The 14,039-nt window shown below is 25.7% G+C and overlaps 1 protein-coding gene across 11 annotated transcripts in view; it reads left to right on the top strand.

Moving 5' to 3' along the window:
* The window catches only part of LOC124433136 (QRFP-like peptide receptor), a 51,893-nt gene extending 38,837 nt beyond the window's left edge, over positions 1 to 13,056 (top strand). For 3 of the 11 annotated variants that reach the window (XM_046982790.1, XM_046982789.1, XM_046982799.1), the window contains 6 exons: positions 2,696 to 2,822; positions 3,285 to 3,445; positions 5,866 to 6,027; positions 6,609 to 6,641; positions 9,024 to 9,185; positions 10,913 to 13,056. In XM_046982790.1, the coding sequence (XP_046838746.1) occupies positions 2,696 to 2,822; positions 3,285 to 3,445; positions 5,866 to 6,027; positions 6,609 to 6,641; positions 9,024 to 9,096 (556 nt within the window). In that variant the 3' untranslated portion in view covers positions 9,097 to 9,185; positions 10,913 to 13,056. Of the gene's footprint in view, positions 1 to 2,695; positions 2,823 to 3,284; positions 3,446 to 3,803; positions 4,494 to 5,865; positions 6,028 to 6,583; positions 6,642 to 9,023; positions 9,186 to 10,912 lie in introns of those variants that run through there. The other 8 variants (XM_046982795.1, XM_046982796.1, XM_046982792.1 and 5 more) reach the window with 8 other exon arrangements.
* The last annotated feature ends 983 nt before the right edge of the window (positions 13,057 to 14,039 follow it).

Below are 14,039 nucleotides of genomic sequence, written 5' to 3' on the forward strand. Positions count from 1 at the left end.
TAGCTGATTCAGTACTGTACAAAATTTTTTTTTAATAAACTTTTTCATAATTTCAAATATGTTTGGATATTTATGTAACACCCTGTATACGTGTACAGAGTATTACATTTAAATGCTAACGATCTTATAATTTAAGAATAATCAGAGCAATGAAAAAAATATTTATACGAAAGTTGTTTAGCATAAACGAATTACATTATGATATATAAATAATTTTTACATTTTTGTGTTAGAAGGGAAGGTTTAAGGTTATAAAAGATTTTTTTTGTTTTTTTCTTTGATAGATGAGATTAAGACGAATCTAACGATAATTTATAATAACCGTAATCCGTACGTGAAAAAAAAAGACTTCCGAAGTGAAGAAAACATTCACAAAAATTGTGAACAAATCAATGCACGTGAACAAAAGATTTGCCATGTCGAAATTAGATTCTGTATTTTTGAGACGTCGAAATGTCATTTTAATGGTCCAATTAAAAAATTTGCATATTTTTAACGAGTGCCAACGATAAAAAAATGATCCAGTAATTATTTCCTGCGTCGATTATTATTTACGTCAATTGTCAAAATTTTGGGATTCTTTTTTTTTTTTTTTTTTATACTCTTAGTCCCATAACAAGATTATAGTATTATATGTCGCTGTATTCGTACTGATCTCAATTATCTTCTCGCGATAATAAGAATATGTAGTCTCATTTAAAAAAATTACGATAGCCTTGAAATCTCTTTCATCGTTCCATCCACACAAAAACTATTTATACCGCACAATGTGTTCCTTTATATCGAAGAACTTTTGTAGGAAAAATTTTTTTTGTAACTTCAATTCTTCCTCAGATATTCTACCGTTCACAGTAAAATGTATTATCCTATGCATATCATACACACACACACACACACACACACACACACACACATATATATATATATATATATGCGTAGTGAACATGAAACCGCTTAGCTGGCGTATTAAGATGACTTTTCGATTTTCCACCTCGAATATTTTCCAATGTTAAGAAAAGTTCAATAATAGAAGAATTATCGATTTTTATATATCTATATGATATAATTGTAACGTGAATTTTTATTATAACTTATATAATCCATTGAACGTACTGTTCTAAATATTTTAATTATATTACATATATATATATATATTTATAAATAAATATAAATACATATATTTATTTTATATATAATCATGATATTTAATTTTCAACTAGTGTATCATATATAATTTGATTATCAGCTGTCAATATCAACCTTGAAAAGAATTTCAATGAATAAATGTTCGATAAATAGATAAATGAATACCTAATCGATTCGAATCGAATAGAATTCTCTCTTCTCGATTCTCTATGTGATTAGGTTATCGGTCAAGGAGAGAATTTCTTTGGTGAAACTCATACAGTGCTAAAGTACAATGAGTACAACAAAGTTTTGATCGATCGTTTGAACCACCAAGAGAAGGAAGGGAACGTCTAAAGTAGTACTAATGACTTTTATCGCATCCGTGATTACAGAAAATGTTGGAACCGTTCAAATTTTGCAGATATTTTCGATTATAGTCGTAAAAATGAAATGCACAATTTTCGATAGGGTTGCGAATAATTCGATCTTCGAAATTATCGTCGAGAGATACGAATTATAATTTAACAAAAATATAATATCTTAACAAAAAAAAAAAAAAAAAAAAAAGAAAAAAAAATTATACACTTCTTTTTCTTTCCTTTTTTTTCCTTCCTTTCTTTTCTCTTTTCTTTTTCTTCTATTTTTCTTTTTTTTCTTATTCGTACGAGCAACCATTTCAAAAATGTTCGCGCCTTTCCTTTTCTTTTCTTTTCTTTCTTTTTTCTTCTTTTTCTTTTTCTCTAAATGTACAAACGTCATTCTTAAAAAGCGAAAAATCGAGAGTAAAGGAGAAGGAGTCAAAAAAAAAAAAAAAGAAAAGAGAAAAAAGAAAAAAGAAAGAAAGAAAGAAAGAAAAAATAGTAAACAAAGCCGCATCAAAAAGTATCCTAAAATTTAGGATATATATAAAAAGAACATTTGGTTTCTTCTTCTTTAATTTTATTTATCTTTTGTTTTTATTCTTCTTTTCTTTTCTTCTTCTTTTTTGTTTGTTATTTTTTTCTTTTTTTCCTTCAATTTCTCTCTTCTTTTTCCTTTTGAAGAGAGAGAGAGAGAGGGAGAGAGAGAGAGAGAGAGATTGAGAGTATTAAGACGATTAGAATCTTTTGTTGATTTTTCGTAGATGAAAGAACGTATGAGTGTCTGCGAACATATTTCGTTTTCCACTTCCTCGATCTCGTTACGATAACTAGATATGTTTATTTTGTCTGAACCGGACGTGCCTCTGCGAGTAGCAACAAGATACCCGTTTTCCAATTTCTTCGTTGCTGAGTTAGCTCTTGGATTTTCAGCTTTCGAACGGAATCTGACGGAATTTCTATGAATGGACTAATATTGTAGAAAAGTAAAGAAAGAAAGAAAGAAAAAAAAAGAAAAAAGAAAGAAACAGAAACAAAAAGAAAAAGAAAAAGAAGTACAAAAAACGAGCAATAAAACGATTCATATTTGTCATCATTAATTATATGATTTAATCATTGTGTATCATCGTTGCAATTTTCTCTTTCTCTTTTTTTCTCTTTTTTTTCTCTTCTGTTTCTTCTTTTTTTTTTTTACGTTTCTTTTTCAGACTCAATCCGAACAACGTAGATGCAGAATCTATACCAATGACACAGAGACAAATTAGTATGCGAAATGGACGTCGGTCACGTCGAGAGAATGGCCAAACGGAAGAAGAATCTCGAACTATGAAACAGGTATATGTATCTCTTGCATATTTAATCAATTTCTTCTCTAGGGGATTATTTTGTTAAAATTATAACAACTAGAATAATATATAATTAGTTTTTATATATATATATATGTATATATTTTATATATTATATAGATATATTATATGATGTATAAAAGATGATAAATATATATATATATATATATATATATATATATATATATATATATATATATATATGTCTTTCTATATATAATCAATTTGTTTTCAGAAGAATTTTATTAAAATTATAGCAAGTGCAATAACATATAATTGATTAATATTATTCTATATATTTTTTATATTAACATATATTTTTATATATCATATAATTTATTATATTATAATTTTCTAATATATTTTCTTGGAAAAATTATTAGAAATTATTTATTGATGCAATCAGTTTGTCATACTTGTTCGTTTAGCCTAGGTAATATTTGTTCTATAGGTGGTAAAGATGTTGGTAGCTGTTGTGGTTCTCTTCGCTATTTGTTGGGGTCCTATATTAATCGACAACGTGCTCACAGCTTACCACATCCTACCGCGTCAGAGAAAGGGAATTTATAAGCACATGAACACAGCTTTCCATTTAATGGCTTATTTCAACAGGTAATATCGTCATCCCCATCATCATTATCATCATCATCATCATCATCATCATCGTCATCATCATCATCATTATTATTATTATCTTCATCTTATAATTTATTAATTTATTTGATATTTTTAACAAATGTACAGAAATAAGAAAATTTTTTAATAATATTTTTTCTTTCTATATTGTTTCTCTCTCTCTCTCTCTCTCTCTCTCTCTCTCTTTCTCTCTCTCTCTCTCTCAAACGAAATTATTAAACGTTTATATTAAAGTGAAGGGAAATAGAAATTATTTTGGTCAATTGCTTGACGAGCTTCTATCCTCGTTTATCAAACCATCTTCACATCCATCATCTTGTTCTCCTCTCGTTAGATTTCTTTCTAGCTAGGAGGTGTGTGGACGACCATTTGAACGAATGATTTGCTTCGAGAAGATGCGATTACGATGTAATTGGTGGCTATCATTGATATAGCAGCTGGTGCGATAAGCAAATTGTATTAAATTGACGTTGAATTTAGATCGTGATAAGAAGAAGAAGAAAAAGAAGAAGAAGAAGAAGAAAAATTGAAAAGAAAAAATAAATAAATAAACAACAAAAGAAAAAAAAAGAAAAAAAAAATTACGGAAGAAAAGCAAGTAGGAAACGAAGAAAAAAGGAAAGAAAATTTATCGTCGTTTGAATTATTATACGTCATTTTCAATCGGGAAATGTATATAATTCAATATATATAAATTGATTCACTATTGGAATCGAAAAAAGATCTCCTTGAAATTTGTTAGCCCGTTGACTATGAAATGATAAAGTGACAATAAACAGATTGCTAATATTCGTCGGACAATTTGTGCCTTCTGGCGCGGACCCCGCTTTTCACGAACACTTCATGACCCAACCGGAGGAGCTTAAAATACGCTTAGCAACATCTAACCGCGTCGAATCTTAAATAGAAGATAGAAATGTTCTCTAAAAAGATTATACCCGTCTGTCCGCAAACTAGAGAAGTTCTTCGTACAGTAGAAGATTATTATATTTCGAACGTACATATATACGTATACAATTTCAATTCAAACTTTAAACTCTTAAAAACTTAAGTATATATATATATATATATATATATATATATATTTTAGAAATCAATACATAAGTAAAACGTTTTGTTACAAAAAAATTCTTTAATTTGCTTATTGATCGATCCATCCAATGATTATTGCAAAATGATATGCTACGAAATATATTCGATTTTTTCGATTGATTCATAGATAATATTAACAATCGGTTTTAATACCGTGAAGAATTTATTGGTGTAAATGAATTATAAAAAAAAAAAAAAAAAAAAAACAAGATAAGAAAGGAAGAAAGAACAAAGAATTCGTACAAAATAAATGCAGATATGATATATTATTATTATTATTATGATTATTATTATTATTATTATTATTATATTTGGAAATAAATTTTTATTTCTTTTTTTTCAATAAATATTTTATCCCGTAATTATACTTATTACTTAGGAACGATCCTAATTCTTTTTTTTTTTTTTTATATAATAAATAGATCATTAGAAATATTCGTATTAAATTCATTATCGTCGACAAAATGTGATAGATCTTCGTTAGATTTGCATAGTATGTCATATTGGAATCTTCAGAGATAATTAAATTGGAAAAGTAGGTCGTTTCTTATGAGCACAAAGTTCTTAACGTAATGCGTTTCTTGATTATTATTCAATCGCCATGACATTCTATCTTTTACCTCATTTTAATCGTTTCTATTTTAAATGGGACCTGTAATTTCATTTTTCATCTTTTAACATCAAAGATATATATATATATATATATATATATATATATATATTAACAAGGAAAGTAAAGTACCTTTATTCTTCAGCGGTTAACTTTGCGTTCTCTTTTCAAAATCAATTATTCTTGCAAGAAATTAAAAGGAAACTTATCGTAATGACGATAATAGAGATAGAGAGAGAGAGAGAGAGAGAGAGAGAGAGAAATAAACCGCTTGTATTTATTTGATTAGTATTTTTATTACATTTTAAATAGTTAAATATTTTTTAAAAAGAAATGGTCAATATGTATATGAATATTTGTGAAAAATTATCAGTACGTAATATAAATTGATTATTATAAATTATTATATGTTGGGATAATTAATTGTCTGGATATATTATAAATATATATATATATATATATATATATATATATACACATATTTATATAAAATACGGTAAAAAAAATTATATTATTTAAAAATATCTTAATTGTAATAAAGTTAATACAATTATTGGATTAATTGATATAATTACCGATCCACTTATATTACCAATAATATATAATATTTTTGATTAAAATTGTTCGACCGAAATAAATAAATTGTTCCGAGGAGAAAGTAACAAAAAAAAGGCCGATTGATTAAACATTTCAGTTGCATCAATCCAATCATCTATGGGTTCATGTCGAAACATTTCCGTGAAAGTTTCTTATCGGCTGCCTGCGGAGGCTGGTGGATTTGTTGTCCAAGAAGAGGTTACAGAACTCCGATGAAAAGACACTCGAGTTTGAGTCAAACCAGAACTACCAGCGTAAGGTATGCTTCAACATTCGATTGCTTCTTTGAATCATTTTGTCTTTTTCTTTTTGTTTATTTTTTTTTTTGTTTTCCTTTCCCCTCATTTTATTTTCCTTCCTCCCTTTCGTTTCTTTTTTCTTTTTTCGTTCTTTTCTTGTTCGTTCATTACGAACGCCTTTACCTTCCTACTCGTGAAAGAGAGAATGAAAGAAAAAGAAAGAAAGAAAAAAAAAAGAAAAAATTATTACAATTATTTTCTCTCTCTCTTTTGTCGTTCTTTTTTGTTTTGCTTTTTTCTTTTTATTGATCTTCTTTCTCTTTGCTTTTTTTTTTTTTTTTTTTACAATTTTTTTTCCTTTTCGTATAATCTTAACATGATCGTTGGACGTTTGGATACGAAAATATGATATTTTTGGACGGGTACATAATTCTTTCTTCTTTTCACCTTAATTACCAAAAAGAAAGAGAGAGAAAGAAAGAGAGAGAGAGAGAGAGAGAGAGAGAGAGAGAAAAAAAATAATGAAAGAACGCCACCTTACCGATCCTAACATATTATACTTTGTCTTTGTCGTAGCGATTTTCTTTCATATTTTGCGTAGAACACAGTGCCGTTTAGAGCGAATCTGTTGCTCGTAAGTATCATTCGCATAATGTCGCTTTGCTTTTGTAATTGCGCCAACTTGCTTTTTTTATATATTATATATATATATATATTTTTTGTTTGTTATTGTTGTTATTATTATTATTTTTTATTTCTATATTATTTATATATTATAAACTTCTCCTTGTATTTTTTTTTGTATATTTACATATCGATTATAAATTTCTATCTTTTTCTCTCTCTCTCTCTTTCTCTTTCTCTCTTTTTTCTCTTTTTATTTTTCTCTCTTTCTCTCTCTTTTTATTTCTTTATCGTAATATCAAATGAAATGCCAACATTGTATATAATAAATTATAAATTTTGTTCCCTTATAATTGCTAATAACCACGCACAAGCGGTTGGACGCGATACGTTGGATAATAGTAGCAAAAAAAAAAAAAAAAAGAAAAAAAGAAAAGAAAAAGAAAAAAAAATATAATAAAAAAGAAAATTAAAAAATGTCAACTTTCGCCGTTCGTTTTCTTTTTTTACGACGAACACGATAATGCTTTAGTATATTTTTTTTTCTTCTTCTTCTTCGTCCTTTTTTTCTGTCATACTTTTTTTCCCCTTTCTCTTTGATAAAAATTCAAGATTTTGAAGATGTATACCTTATAATCATCATCGGAACGAACAAATTCCAACGAAGATTCTGATTAAAATTATATGAAAATTATTATTTTTCTTTGTTCGACGTTTTAAAAACTCTTATCTTTTAATATCAAATAAATTTTATATTCCTTTCTCAATTAATTCTTAAAAGCAATGATATTTTCGAACGATTAGCGAGAAAATTATTATTTTTCGATAGTTGAACTCGGTTAATAAAAGTTCGAGAAATTCTGTTATTGATTATAAAAGAGAAAAATGATCAACGGTATTTTAGTTTAAGTAATTATTACGTATAACAAAAATTGTCAAAGATATTTTTATCATTATTCGTTCGAAAGGAATTGAATGATTTTAATTAATAGTATCAATATCCGCATCTCGTTTGTAACAAGACAAGAAGATTGGAAATAGTTGATCAAATTATATACATACATATATATACATAGATATCTATGTACATACATATATACATACAAGTATATATACATATACAACGTATATATATATATATATATATATATATATATATATATATATATATACCTGTAGAGAAGAGAAATTACAAAATTTCTGAATGAACAATCTTGTTGAATGTTATAAGCGAGAAAACTTTGGTTAGTAAATTTATATCACGTTTTACATATATACATATGTATTTGTATATGTATTACATATGTGTGTATTTACCAACATCGATCGTCAACAAATTTTTCACAGTTCGCTTGCCATAATCATGAAAGTCGTAAAAAAGTAAAACTTCACGATTTCATAAAAGAAAAGTTTGAAATTTCTAAGAGTAAAAAACATATATATATATATATATATATATGTATATGTATGTATGTATGTATGTATGTATATATGTAGATATATTTGTACCTGTGCGTCCATATACGTACAAATGTAAAGTAATATCGTAGAGCATTAAGGTTGGATATAAAAAGTTTGAAGGAAAGTAGTTTGCAAATCTTTTCAAGTACTTTTTACACGATTCTTAAGTCTGATTTCTATGCTTTTTTTATTTATTCAATGTTAAATCGAAGATTTATTCGAATGTTTTATACGAATGTCGAATCATTCAAAAGGAAGAAAAAGTTTAATAGATAGGTACCTAATCTAGATATCTTTTATAATCAAAATTTTTTCTTTGCTTTTTTCTTTTAGTCAAACAAATTTGAATCAATAAAATTTTAATATTTAATGACAAATAATTTATATAAATCTACAAATATATATATATATATATATATATAGTCTACTAATGCAACGAAAGTTTTCCATTGCCTTTGGCAAATTTGAATCAATAATATAATTCAATATTCAATATTCAAATCGACAATAATTAATACAAAATATTAAAAATAATTTATAATGACAATGAAATTTTTTGCATTTAATTTAGCCGAAATAAATTCGATAAAATTTTTCTAATGACCGTAAAATAAATTCGAATAAATAAGATTCAATATCCAATGATATAAATAAAAAAAAATTTACATGCGAATATACATGTATAATTTATAAATGCAATGAAATTTCTGCATTATTTACAAAACCAAAAGCATATAAAAAATAAGAAAAGAAAAAAAAAAGAAAAAAAGAAAAGAAAATTTCAATAATAAAATTTAATATTAAATGACATTAATACATATATTATATATATATATATATATATATATATATATATATATATATGTGTGTATACGTATATATATACCGAGAGATATGCCAATAGATGAATATTATTAAATGCCCGATTCAGGTGGATACGGAATTCCTTCAAAGACTCCAAGTCACGAAACTCGACCGACATGCAGCTTGTAGTCTGCCCATGAAAATGTTTGCAGCTTGGAAAAATATTTCTTCGGCAAATGGTGTTAACTAGGAAGATCTGAAAATGCCTCGTCTTCGATATTGCGTTTCTGTATGTTTGTCTCTCTTTCTCTCTCTCTCTCTCTCTCTCTCTCTCTCTCTCTCTCTCTCTCTGTGCCATTCTATCTCTCTTTTTCCTTTTCTTTCTCATTCTCTTTCTCTTTCTCTTTCTCTTTGCAAGACTGGAACAACGTGAAAGAAAACACGATGTTATCGCGATAATGGTTATTACAATCACTTTCATATACATATACATTGCTTACATATACGCACACACATACAAATATAATTATTCGGTAAATAAAGTTCCATTGTAAAAATTAACCAAAGGTATTATCAAACGATCAAATGATTGTATTATAAGAATGATAATTATATCGTGTTGTTATTTATTTGTAACTTTTCTTTCTTACAAATGTTATGACGATGTTAAATGAAGTTAGAAGTTAAAAAGAGAAAAGTTAAGAAGATCAAATGAATTCTCGACGAATAGAAAGTAATAATAATAATAATAATAATAATAGTAATAATAATAATAATAATAATAATAATAATAATAATAAAATAAAAAGAAATTCTTCATTTTTTTGATAGACATTCGTTTTCTTCTTCCACGTTGTTCTTCGTGATGTAATTATGTTCAAAAAACTTTTTACACTAATGTTTCATCTAAAGAAAAGTTATAGAAATTAAATATATTTCTTTCTTTCTTTTTTCTTTTTCTTTCTTTCCTTTATGAATAAAATAATACAAAATGAATAATACAAAATATTAAAAGAAATATTCTCATTTCGAACGATATATGCTTTCTTCCTTTTTCCAAGGGATTGTTAATGTTCATCGAACGTCTAAGATCTGTAGTCTCTGTAGAGAGTATATTATTAGACGTATGTATATATATATATATATATATATATATATATATATATGTATATATATAATATATTATATACACAAATACGTTCCTATGTTTGCCTGCTTTGCTTTCTTGCAATTAGTATGAAATTTGCGTCACGTAATTTCACTTTATGCACGTAGCATGTCATTGAACGTCAAATGCAGTAATTGTAAAGTTGTAGTTAATCTTATCCGTTGTGCACTCGCTATGAAGCGACAAGCAGGTTGGACATTAGATTAGGTATTATCAAAATACGATTAATTTAATTCCCGTTCAATTTGAAAACGAATTGATATTTATTTTTATTATTTCTCTTTTCTTATTTGTACCTTTTTTTTTAATCAGTTTTCTCGAGTTAAAAGAAAAATTGAGAATTATAACGTTTAGATCACCTTTTCATTTTCATAAATTGAAAAAATTATATAGCGTGAAAATTCTAATATATTACTTATACTAAAATTACATATATTTTACGTATATGTAAATTTATATATAATATATATATATATTATATATTATATATATAATATTCTCTAATTGCACATATTACTATGTAATATTACAATAGTACACAAAAGAAAGATAAATATTAATAATTGAATAATTAAAGTTATTAATTTATAGTAGTATTTATAAAATTCAATTTCGTGAAAGAATATATTTTGTTTTTTCAAATCTCCAAATTAAAACAAAATATATAAATATTATAAATAAAAGAAAACTTTTTAATCTTTTGTAAAATTTAAATCTATTGTATTATATATATATATATATATATATATTCCCAGTTTTACCCTCTTTCTTATTTCTTTTTTATTTTTTTTTTGATTCCCTCTTTTTGCCTTTTCCTTTTTTTTTTTTTTCAATTTGTATGCTTTCAGATGGACTTGATTCTTCCTTCGTCCTCGAAACACGACGAGGGAAACTTTTCGTATGTAGATAGGCAAATTTTTGGACGGGAAAACGATGTGCGAAACGAAGTAATTAAAAAAGTTTCTAACTAAATAAAGAGAGTGAGAGATAGAGAGAGATAGAAAGAAAGAAAAAAAGAGAAAGAGAGAGATAGATAGATAGGGAGAGAGAGAGAGAGAGAGAGAGAGAGAGAGGGAGAAAACCTTCAAGCTCGAGAGTTTTAAGCGGACTCTAGTAGTTGAAACGAGCAAATTTCTGCATATCACACTTGTTGAGATCACTTTCCTCCTTTCTTTCTTTCTTTTCTTTTCTTTTTTTCTTATCTTCCTTTTCATTTTCTTATCTTTTTTTTTCTTTTCATTTTTTTCTTTTTTATTTCTTTTTTTACTGACACGAACACATCTATATATATACACACATATATATATATATATATATATATATATATATATATGTGTATATATACTTATATACGTAATAATTGCGATCATAGAACTTTGTCTATGATTCATATCATTCTTAAGGTGCTTCTTTGTAAGACGTAATAATAATTTTTAGATAAGATATATAATAAGAGAAAATCTCTAATGGATTTTCGACATTAACGAGGGGAAAATTGAATCGCTGATTAAAAAAAGAAAAAAAAAACTATAAATAAATAAATAAATAAATAAATAAATAAATAAATATATAAATATATAAATAAATAAATAGGAAAGAGAAAGAAAGAAAAAAATGAAAATAGAATAAAATAAGAAAAGGAGAAAAGATTTATTCGCTTAAGCAAAATAATATATAATTACTTGTAATTGTATTAATCGATAAACTGTACGTTATATCGATGCATTATATGTGTATACGTATACTTCATTAGTATACTTATTACACATAAATAATAATATATTAATATTGATAATAATATTAATAATATATCGTATATATTATAATATCGGTGTTGTTGTATCGAATGAATTTTCTTTTTACAAAAAGAACACCTATATAATATATACGTAAATATTTTCTCGATGTATATTACATGAAATGAATATATGTATAATAGTAATAATAATCATAATAATAATAATAATAATAACAACAATAATATAAATGTTTTTTCGATGATTGCATTTCAAAGATACGAATCTTGTTATAAAAAAAAATAAAGAACGAAAAAAAAAAACGAAATTCATGACAGTAACTTTGTAAAATGATGGACAACATTTTTGAAGTCGAATTTCATATAAAAGTATTGTTTATAATATTATCGTATACTTCTATCGTATACTTAATTATAATTGTACACTACATACGTATGTGGTATTATAATTATTCAAGTGTTAATAATTATGAAAAAGACTTTTTCAATTCCTTATAAGATTATCATAATGGTCTACAATCGATTGTAATTAAATACATAAAGTATTAAATGTATTGATGTTAAGGATAAATAAGAAAAGTAAATTTTGAAGGATAGAAAATATCGAGCGTTGTTAATGTTTATTCCAAATTGTAAATTTTATGTCTATTGTATTCTATAACAATTGAGGAAAAAGAAAGATAGAGAGAGAGAGAGAGAGTGTGTGCGTGTGTGCGTGTGTGTGTAAAAAAAAAATGAAAGATAAAAGATACAAAGTTATGGTCATTTTTTTTTTCTATTGTCATTCAAAATTTTTATTTATATTTTCCTTTGTAAGATGAATATCATTGATTTTCAAACAGCATTTATTTCCTAATATATATATAAAGAATGTAACAAAATTATACAAAAATTCAGGAATGGATTTCTCGTATGTAGAGATGAAAAAAAAAAAGAAAGAAAGAAAGAAAGAAAGAAAGAAATAGACTTTATCAATATGAATCAGGAAATGCTTAATTATTAATGCTAATACTTTCAATAATTATATTGGTATAGTATTGTAATAATATTTTATATTTTATTTCTTAGAATTACGATAACATTCTGTTACGATCATTTCTTTATATGAAATATTTTCGAAATGTCAATATCATCCTTGTTTGAATATTGGCCAAGATTTGTCGTCTCATCGAGTTTCAAATACGCCCCATAAATACGCCTACTTATGATTGTCAAATAAATATGTTTATCCATTAACTGGTGTTAAAGATATTAAAAGTAAAATCTGACACTTGACATAACGATAAACGGAGACATTTGAGCATAATCAAACTGATGTTTCGAATTTAATTTCAATTTAATTTTATTACAAATTATATATAAAATATACACACATATATATACGTAGACACACACACACACACACACATACACATATACACGCGCAAACACATTTATATTTATATATATATATATATATATGTAATTATATAATTATATATATATATATATAGGAAGCTTTGCAAAAAGTTTTATAAAAAAGTGTATATAAATATATACATTATATACTAGTAAGAAAAAAAAAAAAAAGCAAAAGAAAAGTTATCTTGTTAAAAAGAATATCTACTATTGTGTATTATAATTTAACGATTATATTATCGTCGATCGTTGATCAAGAATAAAAATAAAACTTTTACTTCCTCTCGACGATTCTTTTTTTCATTCGATTCGATTGTCATGAAAAAGAAAAAAAAAAAAACACAAAAAGAAGAAGAAGAAGAAAAAGAAGAAAAACAAGAGAAGAAGAGAGAGAGAGAGAGAGAGAGAGAGAGAGAGAAAAAAGAAAAAGAAAAATCCTTTAATCCCTCTAATGTACCACAAAATTTGTTCTGAACTTTTTTATTAGACGAAAAAAGCTCCTTTGAAAATTAATCGCCGATCATCTTTTGACTAGTTCTTAATTAAAGTTCTCAAGTATTAATTAGATTTGAATGTGAATATATGTATATATATATATAAAATGGGACGAAGTACGGTAAATCGCGTAGGAAGAAGATCTACAGAAAGTAATGTGGGTGGAGGGGGTTGGGAGGGATTGGTAGTGAGGATGATGCAAAGGAGAGAGATGAAGAATCCCTGAACGGAAATCATTCCGCATGAGAAACGTAAGATCAAGATGTGAAATAAGAGAAATAGGAGAAGAGGGAAGGAATAAAAAAAAGGACTCGAGCGATGTACTT

The sequence above is a fragment of the Vespa crabro genome, chromosome 2 (assembly GCF_910589235.1).
Source record: "Vespa crabro chromosome 2, iyVesCrab1.2, whole genome shotgun sequence".
Lineage (NCBI taxonomy): Eukaryota > Metazoa > Arthropoda > Insecta > Hymenoptera > Vespidae > Vespa > Vespa crabro.